At 40.6% G+C, this 18,174-nt stretch overlaps 1 protein-coding gene across 2 annotated transcripts; it reads left to right on the forward strand.

Annotated features, from left to right (window-relative positions):
• Nucleotides 1-30: 30 nt before the first annotated feature.
• On the forward strand, nt 31-13,166 carry LZIC (leucine zipper and CTNNBIP1 domain containing). 2 transcript variants are annotated; one of them, XM_028108162.2, is made up of 8 exons: nt 42-75; nt 694-796; nt 5,766-5,874; nt 6,911-7,046; nt 9,224-9,322; nt 12,190-12,285; nt 12,460-12,541; nt 13,024-13,166. In XM_028108162.2, the coding sequence occupies exons 2-8, from the start codon at nt 742-744 to the stop codon at nt 13,080-13,082; spliced, it is 636 nt and encodes a 211-aa protein (XP_027963963.1). In that variant the 5' UTR covers nt 42-75; nt 694-741; the 3' UTR covers nt 13,083-13,166. The 2 variants fall into 2 exon arrangements, with proteins under 2 accessions (XP_087878745.1, XP_027963963.1); XM_088022619.1 differs by lacking the exon at nt 694-796 and having other exon boundaries at nt 31-75.
• Nucleotides 13,167-18,174: the final 5,008 nt, after the last annotated feature.

Genomic DNA, 18,174 nt, shown 5'->3' on the forward strand with positions numbered 1-18,174 from the left:
CTCCTGGAGGCCGGAAGTGCCTGTGTCCGGCGGAAGTACTCCTACTGTGAGCGTCGGCCAGGCCCGGACCTTCAGGTAGGCGGGGCCCCTGGCTCCGAACTCTGGGACCAAGGCTGTGGCACGGGCGGAGGGGGGACCCCGAGGGCCCCAGGAGGTTGTCTGGGTTTTGGTCTGGGAGGGCTGGAAGAGTTTCGGGGGCAGGGGTTCGTGGCGACCTCTGGTGGCAGCCGGGGCCTAGTGGAGCCCGGCCACCGCAGGACCCAAGTGCGGGAGCTCCAAGTTCCCCCGTGGAGACGGGGTTTGGGGCGGTGGCCCGAGCTGCTCCGTGTCGCGTCCCGATGCTTGAGGTCCTTCGCTGCTCACGTCCAGCCGGGAAAAACGTGTGCTCTCCGCCCTTATCAGTGCTTCTGGCTTTGACAGCCGCGCTCCGGACACGCGGGGGTGCAGGGTTTCCCCCAGGAACACCCGCCGCATCGCTAGGGGACACCTCAGCAAGGCTGCCCGAGGCGCTGTCAAGAGAGAAAACGTCTTCTGCCCCTCCTCGCCCCGCTCCCCTCTCTCCCATGGTGTCTCCCTAAAAAGAGAAGGGTGTGTGTCAGATGCAGGCTCCTCAGGTGGGAGTTATCTGGACTGCTCTCGGCTAGTTTCTGTAAAGTCAGTGAAACTACTTGTTAATGATTCCCTATTTCCCAGCCAACTCCACCTTTAAGTGGTTTGAATTTTGAGCCTCTTGTAGTCCTGATGAACAGTTTCGCTTTCCTCAAGTTTATGACACTTGGAACTTCAGCAGTTGGAGGTTTATGCACTTTGGGACCGGCCAAGAGTGTGCCGAGTGTAAAGTACTAAGGGGCAAGGTGAGCATGAATGAGTACATCTTCCGCTCCAGGTGACAGTTTTTGAGTGCTGTTCGGCAGTTTCTGTGAAAGCTGCACCGCCTTTATTGGATACTAGGTGGTGCCAGCGAGTTAATCTTTCTGGGATAAATTTCAAATAACGGGCAGCACCAGGTTAACGCTTTCAAAGTGCCCCATCTTCCCTGAAATTTATTTAAAATAGTCTTACCTCCTTTAAAATATCTGGTGCCTTTATACGCTGTATCCAGTTATCAAATACCTATTCTCTCTTAAGTGCTGAGCATGCTAAAAGAGGAATCAGACTCATTTTCTCCTCTCCCAGAGTTTATAGTCTGGAGAGAAAGACCAGTAAACAATGTGCTATAATGAAATCACATATAATTTAAGGAAGAAATGAGTACTAAATAGAGAATAAGTTGTGAAATGCCGTGGAAGAAGCAATCAGTTCTCATTATTCATTTACCAATTACTTATCCAGTATTTTCTGTCTGCCTAACGTTATGCTGGATGCTGATGCATAAAGAAAAAGTAGGGGCCCCTGGGTGGCTTAGTCGGTTAAGCATCTGCCTTGGGCTTAGGTCATGATCCCGGGGTCGTGGGATCAAGCCCTGTCAGGCTCCCTGCTGAGCAGCTTCTCCCTCTCCCTCTCACCCCGCCCCCAGCTCCTGCGATCACGTGTGTGTGCGCGCTCTCTCTCGCTCTCACTATCTCAAATGAATCTTTTTTTTTCCAAAAATTTTATTTATTTATTTGACAGAGAGGGACAGCGAGAGAGGGAACACAAGCAGGGGGAGCGGCAGAGGGAGAAGCAGGCTCCCCGCTGAGCAGGGAGCCTGATGCGGGGCTCGATCCCAGGACCCTGGGATCATGACCCGAGCCGAAGGCAGACGCTTAAGGACTGAGCCACTCAGGTGCCCCGAATAAATAAAATCTTAAAAAAAAAAAAATCCCTGCTCACAATTTAGTGATTGGGAGGGAACCAAGTAAGACATGGAGAAACTGAACCTTGAGCTAGACCTTGAAGAATGGATTACGTGGGCTTGGTAGGTTGGAAAATAAAAAAAAAAACTGGCTCAGAAGAGAAGGATGAGAGTGCGTGGCACGTTTTGAAACAGCAAGTTGTTCTTGCTTCGGCTGCACATACACCAAAATTGAAACAGCACATAGTTTAGCGTGGTTAGACTGTAGGAGATTGAGCCTGAAAAGACACTATCCGTTTTAGGTTTGGCTTTACTTTTACTGGAAAATTCAGGAGAAATAAAATAAAGTTTAATTGTATGTGTCCCAGGAGAAATTATACATGAAGCATAGCTGTAATAAATTATGTGCAATAAATTACACTTCTGGCTAACCTATTATACATGAAATTACACTTTTGGCTATAATTAGCTCATTTGTATTTACATATCATTAATCATTGTAGATAAGCCAATTTTAAAAGATACAGTAGTAAGAATAGATTTTCACTGATTACATTCTATTTTGAGTGTAATGTAAGGAATCCTCTTCATTGAAGTTCACATATCAGATCATCTGGTAATGATTATGTGTAGGAAAATTTTAAATGCTTTAATAAGTTATCCTAGGATTTAGGGTTTTTGTTTTGTTTTGGTTTTTTAAATTTTTGTTTAAGTAATCTCTACACCCAACATGGGGCTCAAACTCACTATCCCAAGATCAAGAGTTGCGTGCTCCACTGACTGAGCCAGCAGGCGCCCCAGGGTTTAGGTTTTTTTTTTTTTTTAAAGACTTTATTTATTTGAGAGAGAGAGCATGAGAGGGGGGAGTCAGAGGGAGGAGCAGACTCCCTGCTGAGCAGGGAGCCCGATGCGGGACTCAATCCTGGGACTCCAGGATCATGACCTGAGCTGAAGTCAGTCGCTTAACCAACTGAGCCACCCAGGCTCCCAGGGTTTAGGTTTTAATGAATGGTTGTATCTAATATTAAGCAAAATGTGTTTCCTGAAAGGAATGTAAGTTTAATTTTTATAAATGAAAAAACTTAAATACTACAAATGTTAAGGTAAATGCATATAATATCAACATGCCAAAATCAGTAACTTTTCTATACACTAGCAATAATCAGAAATTTTTGTTTTTACGTAAACTCTATGCCCAACATGGGACTGGAACTCACAACCCCAAGATCAAGGGTTGCATGCTCCACCGACTGAGCCAGCCGGGTGCCCCACAATAATCAGAAATTGTAATAACAAAAAGTCTATTCCCAGTGTTAACAAAAAATACAAAATGTCTTAGAATAGCCAATGTTCAAGACCTTTGTGAATAAAACAATACCTTTTAAATTAAAGATCATGAAAGAAAGCTGAGATAAATGGAGTGATATATTGCTTAATAGGAAGATTCAAATTTCAAGGATACAGATCTTCTCATATTAGTCTCTAATTTTAATGTAATCCCTGTCAAAATTTCAATCGCTTTTTTTTTTTTTTAGATTTATTTATTTGAGAGAGAGAGATCACGAGCAGGGGGGAAGGGTAGAGGGAGAAGCAGACTCCCCGCTGAGCAGGGAGCCCAATGTGGTACTCGATCCCAGGACCCTGGGATCATGACCTGAGCAGAAGGCAGGCGCTTAACCAGCTGAGCCACCCAGGCGCCCCTCAGTTGCATTTTTAAGGGAACTTGACAAGCTGATTCTTTAGTTCATCCAGAAGAGAAAATGCATAGGAATAGCAAGAGTTATGGGGGGGAAATTCTGTAATAATAAAGGCAACTCCTTGTCAGTTATCAATGTACACCAGCTCTGCTGCTAACAATTACAATAGCAAGGTAATGTCTTAGGACCCGAACATTATCAGTGAAATTGACTTGAGTCTGTTTCTATTGAATCTATATTAAAAGTGGCATGGGGCACCCATGTTGGCTCAGTTGATTAAGCGCCCGACTCAATCTCAGCTCAGGTCTCGATATCATGGTTGTGAGTTCAAGCCACATGTTGGGCCCCATGCTGGACATGGAGCCTATTTAAAACAAACAAACCAATAAAAGTGGCATAAGTACTGACTAGTAAACAGTGTTGGGGCAACTGGCTCCCCATTTGAAAGAAAGTAAAAGTTAGACTCCTATTTTACAGCATTAACAAAAAAAAGTTGCAGGTAGCTTAACTGAATGTAAAAAGAGAAAAATTTATGTAAGTCTTAGAATATAATATATATATATTTTTAAATCTTGAGATGGTTAGGGCCTGCCTTCATGGGACATAAAACTAAAAAGCCTTAAAGAAGAAGACAGATTTGGCCATTAAAAATAATAATTTATTGTGGGGCACCTGGGTGGCTCAGTCAGAGTCTGCCTTCAGCTCAGGTCATGATCTCAGGGTCTTGGAATCAGTCCTGCATCAGGCTCCCTGCTCAGCGGGGAGCCTGCTTCTCCTTCTCCCTCTGCCTCTGCCTCTCCCCCTGCTTTGCTTTCTCGCTCTCAAATAAATAAAATCTTTTTTTAAAAAAGTAAAAATAATAATTTATCATGACAAAAAACAACATTAGTGAAATTTAAAGTCAAGAGACAAGGGAGGGGTGCCTGGGTGACTCAGTCGTTAAGCGTTTGCCTTCGGCTTAGGTCATGATTCAGGGTCCTGGGATCAAGCCCCGCATTGGGCTCCCTGCTCCGCAGGAAGCCTGCTTCTCCCTCTCCCACTCCCCCTGCTTGCGTTCCCTCTCTCGCTGTGTCTCTCTCTGTCAAATAAATAAATAAAATCTTAAAAAAAAAAAAGAGATAATATTTGCAACATAACTACAAAGGCTTCATACTCCTATAAATCAGTAAGAGAAAGATAATCCAGTAGAAACATGGGCACATTTCCAAAGAAGAAATTCATATCAAAAGTTGTTAATGCCCATAAGTCAGGTAAATGCACATAAAACCAACAAGATAAAGCTAAGAGTGTTCTGAGTCCTGGAGAGTACTTAGTAAGAATGAAAAAGAATGTTATAAAAATCTTTTTGTAACACAAAGTCACACCTGATCTATTTCTTTTTTCTTTTTTTTTTTAAGATTTTATTTATTTATTTGAGAGAGAGAACGAGAGCACGAGAGGGAAGAGGGTCAGAGGGAGAAGCAGACTCCCCGCCGAGCAGGGAGCCCGATGTGGGACTCGATCCCGGAACTCCAGGATCATGACCTGGGCCAAAGGCAGTCGCTTAACCAACTGAGCCACCCAGGCACCCACACCTGATCTATTTCTTTATAAAATTGTGTTTCCAATTCATTTAAAGTAAGAGGGACCAATAGTGAAGATTTCTTTCTTTTTTTAAAAAAGATTTTATTTATTTATCAGAGAGAAAGAGAACACAAGCCAGGGTAGCTGCAGGCAGAGGGAGAGGGAGAAGCAGGCTCCCCACTGAGCAAGGAGCCCAGTGCGGGCTCGGTCCCAGGACCCTGGGATCATAACCTGAGCTGAAGGCAGCCGCTTAACCAACTGAGCCACCCAGGCGTCCCAATAGTAAGATTTCTTTTTTTTTTTTTTTAAAGATTTTATTTATTTATTTGAGAGAGAGAACGAGAGATAGAAAACACGAGAGGGAAGAGGGTCAGAGGGAGAAGCAGACTCCCTGCTGAGCAGGAAGCCCGATGTGGGACTCGATCCCGGGACTCCAGGATCATGACCTGAGCCGAAGGCAGTCGCTTAACCAAGTGAGCCACCCAGGCGCCCCAATAGTAAGATTTCTAATTAACTTGTCAAGTCAGTTAGGAAGACTGCCAGGCATTTTTGTGGGGTTTTACTAGTATGTGAGTTTAAACTTTTATATGTAAAATGAAATTCTCTTTGCACAACTGCCTTTCCCACACCTGTAGCTCAGAAAGAGTATAGCCCATTTTAAATTGTACTGGTATGTTGAATCATTTCAAATAACCAAATAATACTATATGTGGGCTTATTGTTCTACTTAGAGATCAAAATGGCTTCCAGAGGAAAGACAGAGACAAGCAAATTAAAGCAGAATTTAGAAGAACAGTTGGATAGACTAATGCAGCAATTACAAGATCTGGAGGAATGCAGGTAATAGTATAACTGCTGCTCTGCTGTCAAGTGGCTTTTTTCTGCAGCTAGATTCCCAGCCGTGGGTGCAGGCCCATGTGTGATTTTGGTTTCGCCTGTAGTGTTCTTCTCAGTGCTTTGTCTGTTGGAGAAATAAAAGTGCAAGCTTTGGAGTCATAAAAGTAAGCCCCTTAAGTTTCCATTTCCTTGAGTGTGAAGTAGAAATAGTAACACCTACCTTGTCTTCAGTATTTAAAATAGCCCTGCCTGGAATGTACTTGAACTTCTATAGTGTATTTTCAGCCTTAACCATTCAAAGGATCAAAACTGTTCATTGCCTTTTTTAACAACTTTGAAAGGTTGTTGTAGGTATTTCAAATGAAGAGTAGGCTTGGCCCAGAGTAGGTGCTCAGTAAATGGTAGCTGTCATTATTTGTAGTAAATGTTTAATAAATGGCTTGTTCAATCAGTGACTAAAAATAGCCTCTTAGCTAACTGAACATAATAAAAAAAACTAGCTAGCCTCGTGCTCAGATGACAGGTACTACATTGCTCTTGTATTTCACGATGGACAAAATTTTACCTACCATTAATGATGGTGATAAAAGTAACAACTATTTTGTCAAGTACCTATTGTTTGTCAGGGACTTTCTGTAGTTTATGTAATGTTCATAGCAACCCTATAAGGTAGGTACTGTCATTATCTGTGGCTTGTAGATCAAGAAACTGAGGCTTGGCTGTGTTAAGTATCTTGCCCATGGTTATGAATCGATTCATAGACTGCTTAAGAGGAAGTTATTATGTGGTTTGTTAAGTGTGCCTCACTTTGGTAAAAGAAAAATATTTAATTATCAAAGTAACCACATTGCAGGAAAACACCCATATTACTAACATCTGAACACATCTATTGTTAGCATTTTGTCATTTCCTTTCAGCCTTGTCCCCCCAGATATTTTTTGTAAATATATGTATCTGAAGTCTTAGAGTACAAATATTAAGATTGCTTTTTTCACTTGGAACTCTTGTGTTTTTCTATATTATGTTCACTGTACTTCAGAGAGGAACTTGATACAGATGAATATGAAGAAACCAAAAAGGAAACTCTGGAGCAACTAAGTGAATTTAATGATTCACTGAAGAAAATTATGTCTGGAAATATGACTTTGGTAGATGAGCTAAGTGGAATGCAACTGGTAAGCATAATTTACGTACGCTGGTGACACAGGTGGTTTTTCTCTCTTTTTTTATAAGTATATTTAAGATAGAAGAGAAACCCTGTCCCAGGCAGCCAGCATTCATTGTACAAGTTTCCCCTTTGGAAAACGGTGTGTGGGTGTTCAGTTCTGTGTCTGGTGTATATGAACAGACCGTAAATCTCCCTGTGATCTGTGGTAGCTGTGAGGCAGCTCTGGAACGTGAAGAGCTGTTTGGTTTGAACCTTGAAGAAAACTGTTTTGAGTTTAGCTGAGATTAAAGAAAAGTTCATCAAGTGACTGTTAATGTACACCTGGTTATTAAAATAACTATGAAATTAAAGAAAAGAAAAGAAAAGAAAAGAAACCCTGTTTGGGGGTTTGACTTCTAGATGAATGTCTGCTTATAGATAAAGCAGCATAAGCTTCCAGATCTTCATTTAGTTATGTATTTGGCTCCAATGACATGCACAGAAATAGCAAATGGAAACTAAAATTTTTTTTTAATTTAAATTTTAGGTAGTTAACACACAGTGCAATGTTGGTTTCTGGAGTAAAATTCAGTGATTCATCACTTACATACAACACCCAGTGCTCATCCCAGCAAGTGCCCTCCTTAGTGCCCATCACCCATCTAGCCCATCCCCCACCACCTCCCTCCATCAACCCTGTTTGTTCTTTATCGTTAAGAATCTCTTATGGTGGGCGCCTGGGTGGCTCAGTTGGTTAAGCGACTGCCTTCGGCTCAGGTCATGATCCTGGAGTCCCGGGATCGAGTCCTGCATCGGGCTCCCTGCTCAGCAGGGAGTCTGCTTCTCCCTCTGACCCTCTTCCCTCTCGTGCTATCTCTCATTCTCTCTCTTTCAAATAAATAAATAAAAAGTTTTAAAAAAAAAAAAGAATCTCTTATGGATTGTTTCCCTCTCTCCTTTTTTTCTTTCCCCCTTCCCATATATTCCTCTGTTTTCTTTCTTAAATTCCACATATGAGTGAGATCATATGGTATTTGTCTTTCTCTGACTGACTTATTTCACTTAGCATAATACTCTCTAGCTCCACCCACATCATCGCAGATGGTAAGATTTCATTCTTTCTCGTGGCTGAGTAGTATTCCATTGTGGGGGGTTGGTGTGTTTACAACATACAGCATAAGTTGTAAATTATGCTTACACACACCACCCACATCCTTTTTTTCCATTCATCAGTCAGTGGATATTTGGGCTCTCTCCACAGTTTGGCTATTGTTGCTAATGCTGCTATAAACATCAGGGTGCATGTATCCCTTTGAATCTGTATTTTTGTGTCTTTTGGGTACATACCTAGTAGTTGCAATTGCTGGATCGTAGGGTAGTTCTATTTTTAACATTTTGAGGAACCTCCATACTGTTCTCGAGAGTTTCTGTACCAGTTTGCATTCCCACCAACAGTGCAAGAGGGTTCCCCTTTCTCTACATCCCCACCAACATCTGTTGTTTCTTTTTTTTTTTTAAGATTTTATTTATTTATTTGTCAGAGACAGAGAGAGCACAAGCAGGAGGAGTGGCAGGCCGAGGAAGAAGCAGGCTCCCTGCCTAGCAGGGAGCCCAATGCGGGACTCGATCCCAGGACCCTGGGATCATGACCTGAGCCGAAGGCAGACGCTTAACAACTGAGCCACCCAGGCGTCCCCAACATCTGTTGTTTCTTGTGTTGTTAATTTTAGCCATTCTGACAGGTGTGAGATGGTATCTCATCATGGTTTTGATTTGTATTTCCCTGATGATGAGTAATGTTGAGCGTCTTTTCATGTGTCTGTTAGCCATCTGGATGTCTTCTTTGGAATAATGTCTATTCATGTCTTCTGCCCATTTCTTAACTGGGTTACTTGTTTTTTGGGTGTGGAATTTGTTAAGTTCTTTGTAGATTTTGGATACTAACCCTAATCAGATATATCGTTTGCAAATATCTTCTCCCATTCTGTAGGCTGCCTTTTACTTTTATTGATTGTTTCCTTTGCTGTGCAGCTTTTTATCTTGATGAAGTCCCAGTAGTTCATTTTTGCTTTTGTGGAAACTAAAATTATAACAGTGTTTGACGAACAAGGAAGACCTATTTGTAATTGAAGACTCATCAATCAGTTATTATAATATTTGATTCATTGGAATATTTTGCTCAGTTTTTACCTTCTTGTATTCTAGGCTATCCAGGCAGCTATCAGCCAGGCCTTTAAAACCCCGGAGGTCATCAGGTTATTTGCAAAGAAACAACCAGGTCAGCTTCGGACAAGGTTAGCAGAGGTAAAGTTTCTTTAAATTGATTTATTTGCTGTGTGTATTTGTTTTCTCAGCTCCAGAATTTCATTATGTTATTCTGAAATTTTAAAATTGGTCAGTTGAGAATGTATAACACCACCAAGAGTGAACCCTAATGATGTATAGACTATGGAATTGGGGGATTATGATGTGTCAGGGTAGGTTTATCTGTTGTAACAAATGAACCATTCCAGTGGGACATATTTATGATGGGGAGGCTGTGCAGAAGTGGAGGTGAGGGGTATATGGGAAATCTTTGTACCTTTCACACAATTTACTGTGAACCTAAAACTGTTCTGAAAAATAGTCTGTTAGAAAAAAAATTGATCAGTTGATTTTTTTTTTCAAGATTTAATTTATTTATTTGAGAGAGAGAGAAGAAGTGGGGGGGTAGGGAGAGGGAGCAGACTCCCCAGTGAGCAGGGAACCTGCTGCAGGGCTTGATCCCAGGACCGTGGGACCATGACCTGAGCCGAAGGCAGATGCTTAACCGACTGAGCCACCCAGGTGCCCCTGATTTTTTTTTTTTTTTAAGATTTATTTATTTATTTTAGAGAGAATGTGGGGAGCAGGAGAGGGAGAGAGAAACTTTAGTAGACTCCTCACTGAGCTTGGAGCCCAACACGGGACTTGATCCCATAACCCTCAGATCATGACCGGAGCTAAAACCAAGAGTCAGACCCTTAACTGACTGTGCCATACTAGGGCCCCTGATCAGTTGATTTTAGAGCCACAACCCATAGTTTTCTGACAAAGTTAGTCTTTTGAGCAATTATTATTGATAACGAATATGGAGGTTTAAAAAGCATATGACAGTTTATACTGCTACTAACTACTTCTACTTGGACCCTACCTTTAAGGTTTTACCATATACTTCTGGAGCCCTGAGTTGAAATTCCATCTAGAATCCATTAGCGGCATTGCTCTCTGCACATGTGGCCTTTGTCATCTAAGAATTTCAAACATCTCTATAAACCTGGTACTTGAGGAAATCTGTTTATAGGCTTTAATATAATTAAGACATTAACAGGTGATTGGCAACCACTGGTAATTCAGTAGCATAGTGGTTAAGAGCATGAACGTGGGTCAGACTGGCAGGATTTTTATCCCTGCTCTACCGTGAAGGTAGCTGACCTTGGGGAAATTATTTTTTTTTTTTTAAGTTTTTATTTATTTATTTAACAGAGAGACTGCAAGAGAGGGAACACAAGCAGGGGGAGTGGGAGAGGGAGAAGCAGGTTTCCCACCACCGAGCAGGGAGCCCGATGTGGGGCTCAGTCCCAGGATCCTGGGATCATGACCTGAGCCGAAGGCAGATGCTTAACGACTGAGCCACCCAGGTGCCCCTTGGGAAGTTATTTTTAATTGTTTTGGCACAATTAATAATATTTTTAACAAATATTATTATTGGAGTTGGATAAGTTATCTTATTCAACTTCTTTGTGCCTCAGTTCCCCATCTATAAAAAGGTGATACTGGTAGTCCCTACTTCTTAAGGTTGTTATGAAGAATAAATGAGGTAATATATGTAAAACACATACTATGTATAATATGTAATACATGTAAAGTATGTGGAATAGTACCCAGGCTTAGTACATGCTATCAGTGTTTCTGATGATAGAGGTGATGATAACCAACATTCCTAGAGACATGATACTAGTTATCTCATTCAAGCCTATAGACCACACCTCAGTTTAAGGGAATGAGTTCTTAGAGGACAGCTTCTCTCTAAAGGAAGCTATTGACCTCCCAGTTCTCAGTAGAGTTTTTAATCAAGACAGTGGTTATGATTATCATTAAGGTTTATTAGAATTGGGGCGCCTGGGTGGCTCAGTCGGTTAAGTATCTGCCTTCGGCTCAGGTCATGATCCCAGGGTCCTGGGACCGAGCCCCGCATCGGGCTCCCTGCTCGGCGGGGAGCCTGCTTCTCCCTCTGCCTGCTGCAACCCCTGCTCGTGCTCTCTCTCTCTCTCTTTCTCAAATAAATAAATAAATCTTAAAAAAAAAAAAAAAGATTTATTAGGATTGAGGGGCACCTGGCTGGCTCAGTCAGTGGCGCATGTGACTCCAGTTCTTGGGAGTTGTGAGTTTGAGCCCCATATTGGGTGTAGAGATTACTTAAGAAATAAAATCTTAAAAAAAAAAAGATTTACTAGAGCTGTGTAAATTGTGTTGCTGGCATGTTTGCCTTGAATTTCTGTAGTTCTCTATATTAGTCCTCTAGAGGATCTTTTTTTTTTTAATATTTATTTATTTATTTGACAGAGAGAGACACAGCGAGAAAGGGAACACAAGCAGGGGAGTGGAGGAGGGAGAAGCAGGCTTACCGCTGAGCAGGGAGCCCAATGCGAGGCTCGATCCCAGGACCCTGGGATCATGACCTGAGCTGAAGGCAGACACTTAACGACTAAGCCACTCAGGCGCCCCTCTAGAGGATTTTTTTTAAGAAGTAGTAGATTTGGGGGTACCTGGGGTGGCTCAGTTGGTTAAGCATCTGACTCTTGGTTTCAGCTCATGTCACAATCTCGTGGTTCCGGTGATCAAGTCCTACATTGGGCTCTGTGCTCAGCAAGGAGTCTGCTTGAAGATTCTTCTCCCTCTTACCCTCTCCACCTAAAACTAATAAATCTTAAAAAAAAAAAAAAAAAAGTCATAGTAGTTCTGGGGGCACCTGGCTGACTTGGTCAGAAGAGCATGCAACTCTTGATCTCGGGTTGTGAGTTCGAGCCCCACATTGGGTGTAGAGATTACTTTACCAAAAAAAAGTAGTAGTGGTAGATCTGAAAAGCTGGATTTTATGGGCAGAATGTTTTTAACTTAAGTACCATATACTTTGCATTCATCCATTTCAGATGGATAGAGATCTCATGGTAGGAAAGCTGGACAGAGGCCTGTACACTCAGCAGAAAGTGGAGATACTAACAGCTCTCAGGAAACTTGGAGAGAAGGTACCTGTATTTAATTTACTATAACAGGGATAAAGAAAAGGTATAAAGTATTTGGTACAGAACTTCTTGATCTGTGATCCACTTTGTAGTCCTGAGACATTCTTAATGGTGTTTCTTAGAACCACTTCTTAACATCGGAATCCACTCCCTTGGGCTTTGTTTTGTTTTGTTTAGCTGACTGCAGATGATGAGGCCTTCTTGTCAGCAAATGCAGGTGCTATACTCAGCCAGTTTGAAAAAGTCTCTACAGACCTCGGTGAGTACCCTCGTATTTCTGAAAGCTGAGCATGCATTACTGCTCCAGATTACTGGATACCATGGGTAAGATAACAGGATGGCCTTTTCTTGAGTTTAAAGGTAAAACCAGATTTCTTTATAAATCCCTCTTACTGGGTTTATTTCCTAATACTTTTTACTTAAAAATAGTTAAATTAATATAACTTAATATTTTAAAAATACTTGTCAACTAAAAGTAAACTAAAATTTTATATATTCTATTTCGCATTTAAAGGTAGAGTAAGGTTTTGTAAGCAATAAATCACCCCGTGTATGTCAGATGTTTGTGCAGGGAAAAGGAAATTGGGAATTGGCACTGGGCAGGTTTGGGGTAATGCTCTGATAATAGAAGCTCATTTTATTTTCTATTTCAGTATCTATGGGATAGATTTTCCCCTTGTTATCTGGAACTGTAAATGCATTTGAAATAACCTTTTGTTTATTATGTGTCTTTCTCCTTAGGCTCCGGAGACAAAGTTCTGGCATTGGCAAGTTTTGAGTTTGAAAAAACAAAAAAATGACATGGTGTGGAGGCTTGGAACATTGGTCACATTCTTGCTATAAATGGCGTTTGTCTTCTAGGGATTTTGAATCATTGCAGAGCAATCAAGAGATTCTTGAAATGCATTGATAACCTAAGAAAAGGTGACAGAAAAACATACTTGTGGCTTCTGGTTATACCCTTCATCATTGTGCTTTGTGTAGGGCTCCTGCCTGAGTCATCCTAGACTTGTTGGGATGAGGGACCCATTGGACCTTATTCATTATGTCTTGTGTGTTTGAGAGAGAGAACAGAAAAGTTTCTCTGCCTGTTTTTTTTAAGCCTCCTTGTTTTTAAGTGCTGATAGTAAATGAAAAGATGTGAACTAATGATTCTTTTCTGTTCATAATTTATCCCCATTTATTGGAGTGAATAGTGTACCAACATCAATAGACCTCATGTGTGTTCATAGAATTTTAGAGTTCTAAGTGATCTTAGAAATCATTTTCATTTTATAAACAAGGAAACTGAGGCTCAGAAAGAGCAAGTTGACTTGCTTAACGTCACATCCAAGACAGAGCTGGTGATAAGACTTGGGTGTCCTGACTCTCAACTTTGTGTCCATTGAGTTTTATTTCTGTATTTTGTGCTGTTTTTAAAAACTAATTAAGACATATTTGGGCAAGTTTGTGTTTATGAAAAATTCGGTGTCCCAACAGAACATTGTCACTAAGGGACCGTTCCTCAGCCTGTAAGGCCTCCGTATGAATGGGGCCCATTGTATCTCTGAGTTTTGAGCTTGGAACAATGGGAGCCCTGTTGAGAGTCTCCTGGAGTAACTTAACCTCCTGCCATTGTTCCACCAGGGAGGCAATTGAAAGTGGCAGCTGGAGGCCCTCCCTGTGTGTGACCTCTTTGCTGAAACCCAGAGGGTGGTGACTGTAAACTATTATTTACTCTTCAGTTTTTGGAGAAACACAAAATAAGTTATGAGGAAAAGCATACTCTTGAGTGTTTATGTTTCTCTGCATGCTTAAATATATAGATTTCCCCATGCAGGTGTATGTTAGCTTATATTCTAGGCTCTGGCCACTTTATATTTTTTCATGTATTTCTCAGTTTTCTTTTTCTTTGCACTTTATACAAATTAAAAACATTTTTAAAGCTTCTTGTATACTGTAAACTCTACTAGGTGCTCTGCCAACTGGACAAATTAGGGACCTCAGCTTCATTAATGCCTTATTTGGAACTTTTAATGGGTAACTTTTTATATATGGGTTTACGATGGTCAAAAACTCATTGAAATTGTGACAACTCAAGAAGAAGCAAATGACCTGCTGTTCATCTAGGACTTTATGGTCAATCATCATTTCATTATTCTGCTTTTTGCTTGTTTGTTTTATTAAGTAATCTCTACACCCAACATGGAGCTTGAACTCATGATCCCGAGATGAAGAGTCGCATGCTCCAACTGACTGAGCCCTCCAGGCACCCCTATTCTATATATTTTTTTCAATCAAGGTGAAACCCTCATAACATGAAATTCACCATTTTAAAGTGTACAATTCAGGGTGTTTAATACATTCAAAATGTTGTGCAATCATCACCATCTTGTTCCAAAACATTTTCACCCCCCACAAAGGAGACCCCGTGCCCATTAGGCAGTCACTCCATGCCCTCCTCTTTATCCCAGCAACCACTAATCTGCTTTCTGTCTCTATCTCTGGGTTTATCTGTTCTGGATATTTCATATCAATGGCGTCATACCGTATGTGACCTTTTGTGTCTGGCTTCTTTCACTTAGCATCATATTTTCAAGGTTAATCTAAGTTGTAGCACATACCAGTACTTCATATCTTTTAATGGCTGAAAATACTTCCTTGCATGGATACCACATTGTGCTTACCCACTTATCTCTTGAACATTTGGTTTTTTCCACTTTTTGGCTATTGCAAATAGTACTGCTATGAACATTTGTGTAAGTTTGTTTAAATACCTGTTTTCAGCTCTTTTGGGTATATACCTATGAATGGAATTGCTGTCTGTATGTGTATTTTTGGGTATTTTTCGTTTTGTTTTTTAAGCCATAACAAGATTCTCCCTTCCCCTCCAGTAGTAGGATAAGGAAAATTAGGAATATTTGGTATTTGAAAGGGGCCTAGATGAATCCCGAGTCCTTAATTTTGGTTTCTCTTACACTTTTTCTAAGACTAACATCAGTGAAATATTTTGTCATTAATCTCATTAGTGTATTCATTTTGTAAGCAATGACTAGTACTCAACTTAAAATTAATCTTCCTTTAAAAGTTGCAAAGTTTTCAGTGCCTAGCAATACACTGTCATTTATGGCCATGTGACCTTTGGTAGGTTATTTAATCTTTTTGAGTCTCATTTTCCTCTTCTGTTCAATGGGGATAAGTGGGTAGGACCTACCTACCACATAGGATTACTGTGGATTCCCCTCTTTTCCTTAATGCAGAAAGGTTTGCATTGGAGCTAATCTACCATTTAACAATTCTTTCAAGGGCCATATGATATGTTTGGTTACACAGATTTGGTATAATTTAGAAAAATAAATTGGAAAGTGAATAATTTGAAAATTCTGTACAATTATAGTTATTAAATGATGTGCAAACTATATTTCCTGTTCATATTTTACTATATTTAATCTTCTGGTTTTTTGAACTTCTTGGGAGGTTTCAGACTGCAATAATTAATGCCAAGGCAGCTAACTTTTTGATATACTTAGGTCAAGCTAATAATGAGAAGAATTCCTGCATTTTTCAAAGAACTGGGGTTGAAGCAGAAGTAAATTCCAACAAGCAAGCATACAACCGGGCTGTTGAATAAAAGTTAATAATTTAAAACACTTCCTAGGGGCACCTGGCTGGCTCAGTCTGTAGAGTGTGTGACTCTTGATCTCGGATTTGTAAGTTCAAGTCCCACATTGGGTATATACATTACTTAAAAATAAAGTCTTTAAAAAAATAAAAAAAAAAAACAACAATTTCTATGTTTCAGAGCTTTGTTTTTTCCTGTGAGCGGTGAGATAGGTATGCTAGGTGGGTGGTACAGGAAGAAACCCAGCAGTAGAATGAGCTGTTCCCAGGGAAGAGTTGGAGTTGAGACAGAGATTGTTAACTTTGATTGTTAGGCGCTTTTTTGAAGACAACTCAGCCAAAGAATGGTCATCTTAGCCAAAATAAAAGACTATACAAATCCACCATTGGATGGTATCTGATTACAGTGAATGATGGATAGTTTGAAATTATTACAGAAAAAATAAACCCAGACCATTTTGCCTAGCGCTTTTCAGCCACTTTCCTGGTTTGTTTTTTTTTTGTTGTTGTTGTTTTTGCCCTTACTCTATTCATTACTAAGGCCAAAGAATGCTCTTCTTTGCCTCTCAAAATGTTTTTCAGCATTAATATGTAAATTAAAACTGTCAGCATTCCCACAGACCCCCATGAACAAGCCGTAATTGCTTCCAGTCTGTTTGGCCCTGGAATTAAAAAGATTTAGAAACTGGGTTAACTAGTATTTAATATTTTCATTAAATTGCTAAAAGCAGGTTAAAAATACGGTTCTTCTAGCTATTCCCCCAGAGTGTGGCCTTTTGACATCCTAATTCACTTTGTTTTGAAGTCCCTCTCCCCGCCATACTGACAGCGGAGCTGGGAGACTAAGCTGCTGAAAGCCGCCCGCACCAGGCTCACCGCATGGCTGCACGCTGTCTGCCATCCATGCAGAGGACCAGGGAAGTTAGGTTTGAGGCTGTCCGTTGGAAGCCTCATAGTTAGTGCTTGGTGGTTTTCCTTTTGAAAAGACCACATTCCTTATGGCCTCAGACAATGGACTGCAATTAAAAATAAGTAAACAAAATTATTTTCTGTAAAGAAGGTGAAGGAGAGTCACCAGTTTTGTGTTTTTTGAGGTTTTGTTGTTTTGGTTTGGTTTGGTTTTTTGAGTAAAGAGTAAGATTAGGTAAGGGTTTTTTCTAAGATAATGCACCAGCCTCTGCCCCCAATTTCTGGCCACTTTGGGAATTTTGGAAGCCTTCCCACAAGAACCTGTGACTTTGTGTTACAGTCATAATTGTAATACATGATTTAAGGGCTTAGGTTATCTTGATTATGTATGTTTAAAATGTCTGAGTAGGTCAGGTACTATTCTTTGTTACCACTAAATTGTCATGTGGGGCTGTTCTTTCCTATAAGAGGAGTTTAAGGATTTTTTTTTTGCTTGTGTGAAAACCTTGTTCTTTCAGGCCTGGCATCACTCCTCCAACACTCATAAACCAGACCAAGTTGAAACTGAGGCTGTTACCTGCAGTGGTAATCAAAGAGGTAGGTAATGAGGTAAAAGCAAGCATTTGGCCTAGATTAGATTATAACTGATTGCCTTAACCCTGTGATTTGACCATGATCTTAGAAAATGTGGTACTTTTACTACTTCATGTATTTAAAAAGAAAAGAAAGAAACTTTCTTATCACAAGTTTTACATCAAATTTAATCTAGGTTTTGGTAAATTATAACTTAGATTTGGTTTATAAAGCTCTGAGCTTATACTCAAATATTTTATGTCATATTTACTCAGGAAAGGAGCATTTGTACTTTATGAGCAAACATGTAAAATCTCAGTCCCTTAGCCTTAGTCTTATGGCATTTCTTTTCATCCTGTCTTCTGGGAGTTTGAGTGGTTTGTTCCTCTGCAAGAAAATACCATGAGCAAGACTGTATAAAGGAATACATATAGACCTACCAAATCCACTTTCCAGTCTCAGAAGAATGCGGACTCTGTCTTTAACTTGTGAACTTGGAGGAGAAATGAGGGATGTGAGCACGCGCGTTCTTGTTCATGTGCCTGCCTCTCTTCTGGGAGTCTGACTGTAAAAGTGGCTTGTCTGCTCCCATCAGGCACTCAGGACCTCCCACAGTGCTGTTCTTGCCAGAGTGGGAGGTTGACTGTGCCAGGTTAATTCTATTACAATCCAAGCACTGGGCAAATGGTGTACTCTAGGCCCTTTTGGTTTGAAAAACTCAAAATGTGCTTTTCCCTGGTGAGGATTAGGTCTTGAGATTGGAGAGAAGAAACCATGTTTTGAAAAATCTTTTTTTTTTAAAGATTTTAT

The sequence above is a fragment of the Eumetopias jubatus genome, unplaced genomic scaffold, assembly GCF_037043125.1.
Source record: "Eumetopias jubatus isolate StellerSeaLion01/CBP00866 unplaced genomic scaffold, mEumJub1_p1.0 scaffold_4, whole genome shotgun sequence".
In the NCBI taxonomy this organism is placed as follows: Eukaryota; Metazoa; Chordata; class Mammalia; order Carnivora; family Otariidae; genus Eumetopias; species Eumetopias jubatus.

Excerpts from the sequence above, each read along its gene's own strand:
- LZIC (XM_028108162.2), top strand. The coding sequence starts at position 742 with ATGAACAGTTTCGCTTTCCTCAAGTTTATGACACTTGGAACTTCAGCA. Across the intron at positions 797-5,765 it reads TGGAACTTCAGCAGTTGGAG|AGATCAAAATGGCTTCCAGA; the intron begins GTTTATGCACTT and ends TGTTCTACTTAG. Across the intron at positions 7,047-9,223 it reads AGCTAAGTGGAATGCAACTG|GCTATCCAGGCAGCTATCAG; the intron begins GTAAGCATAATT and ends CTTGTATTCTAG.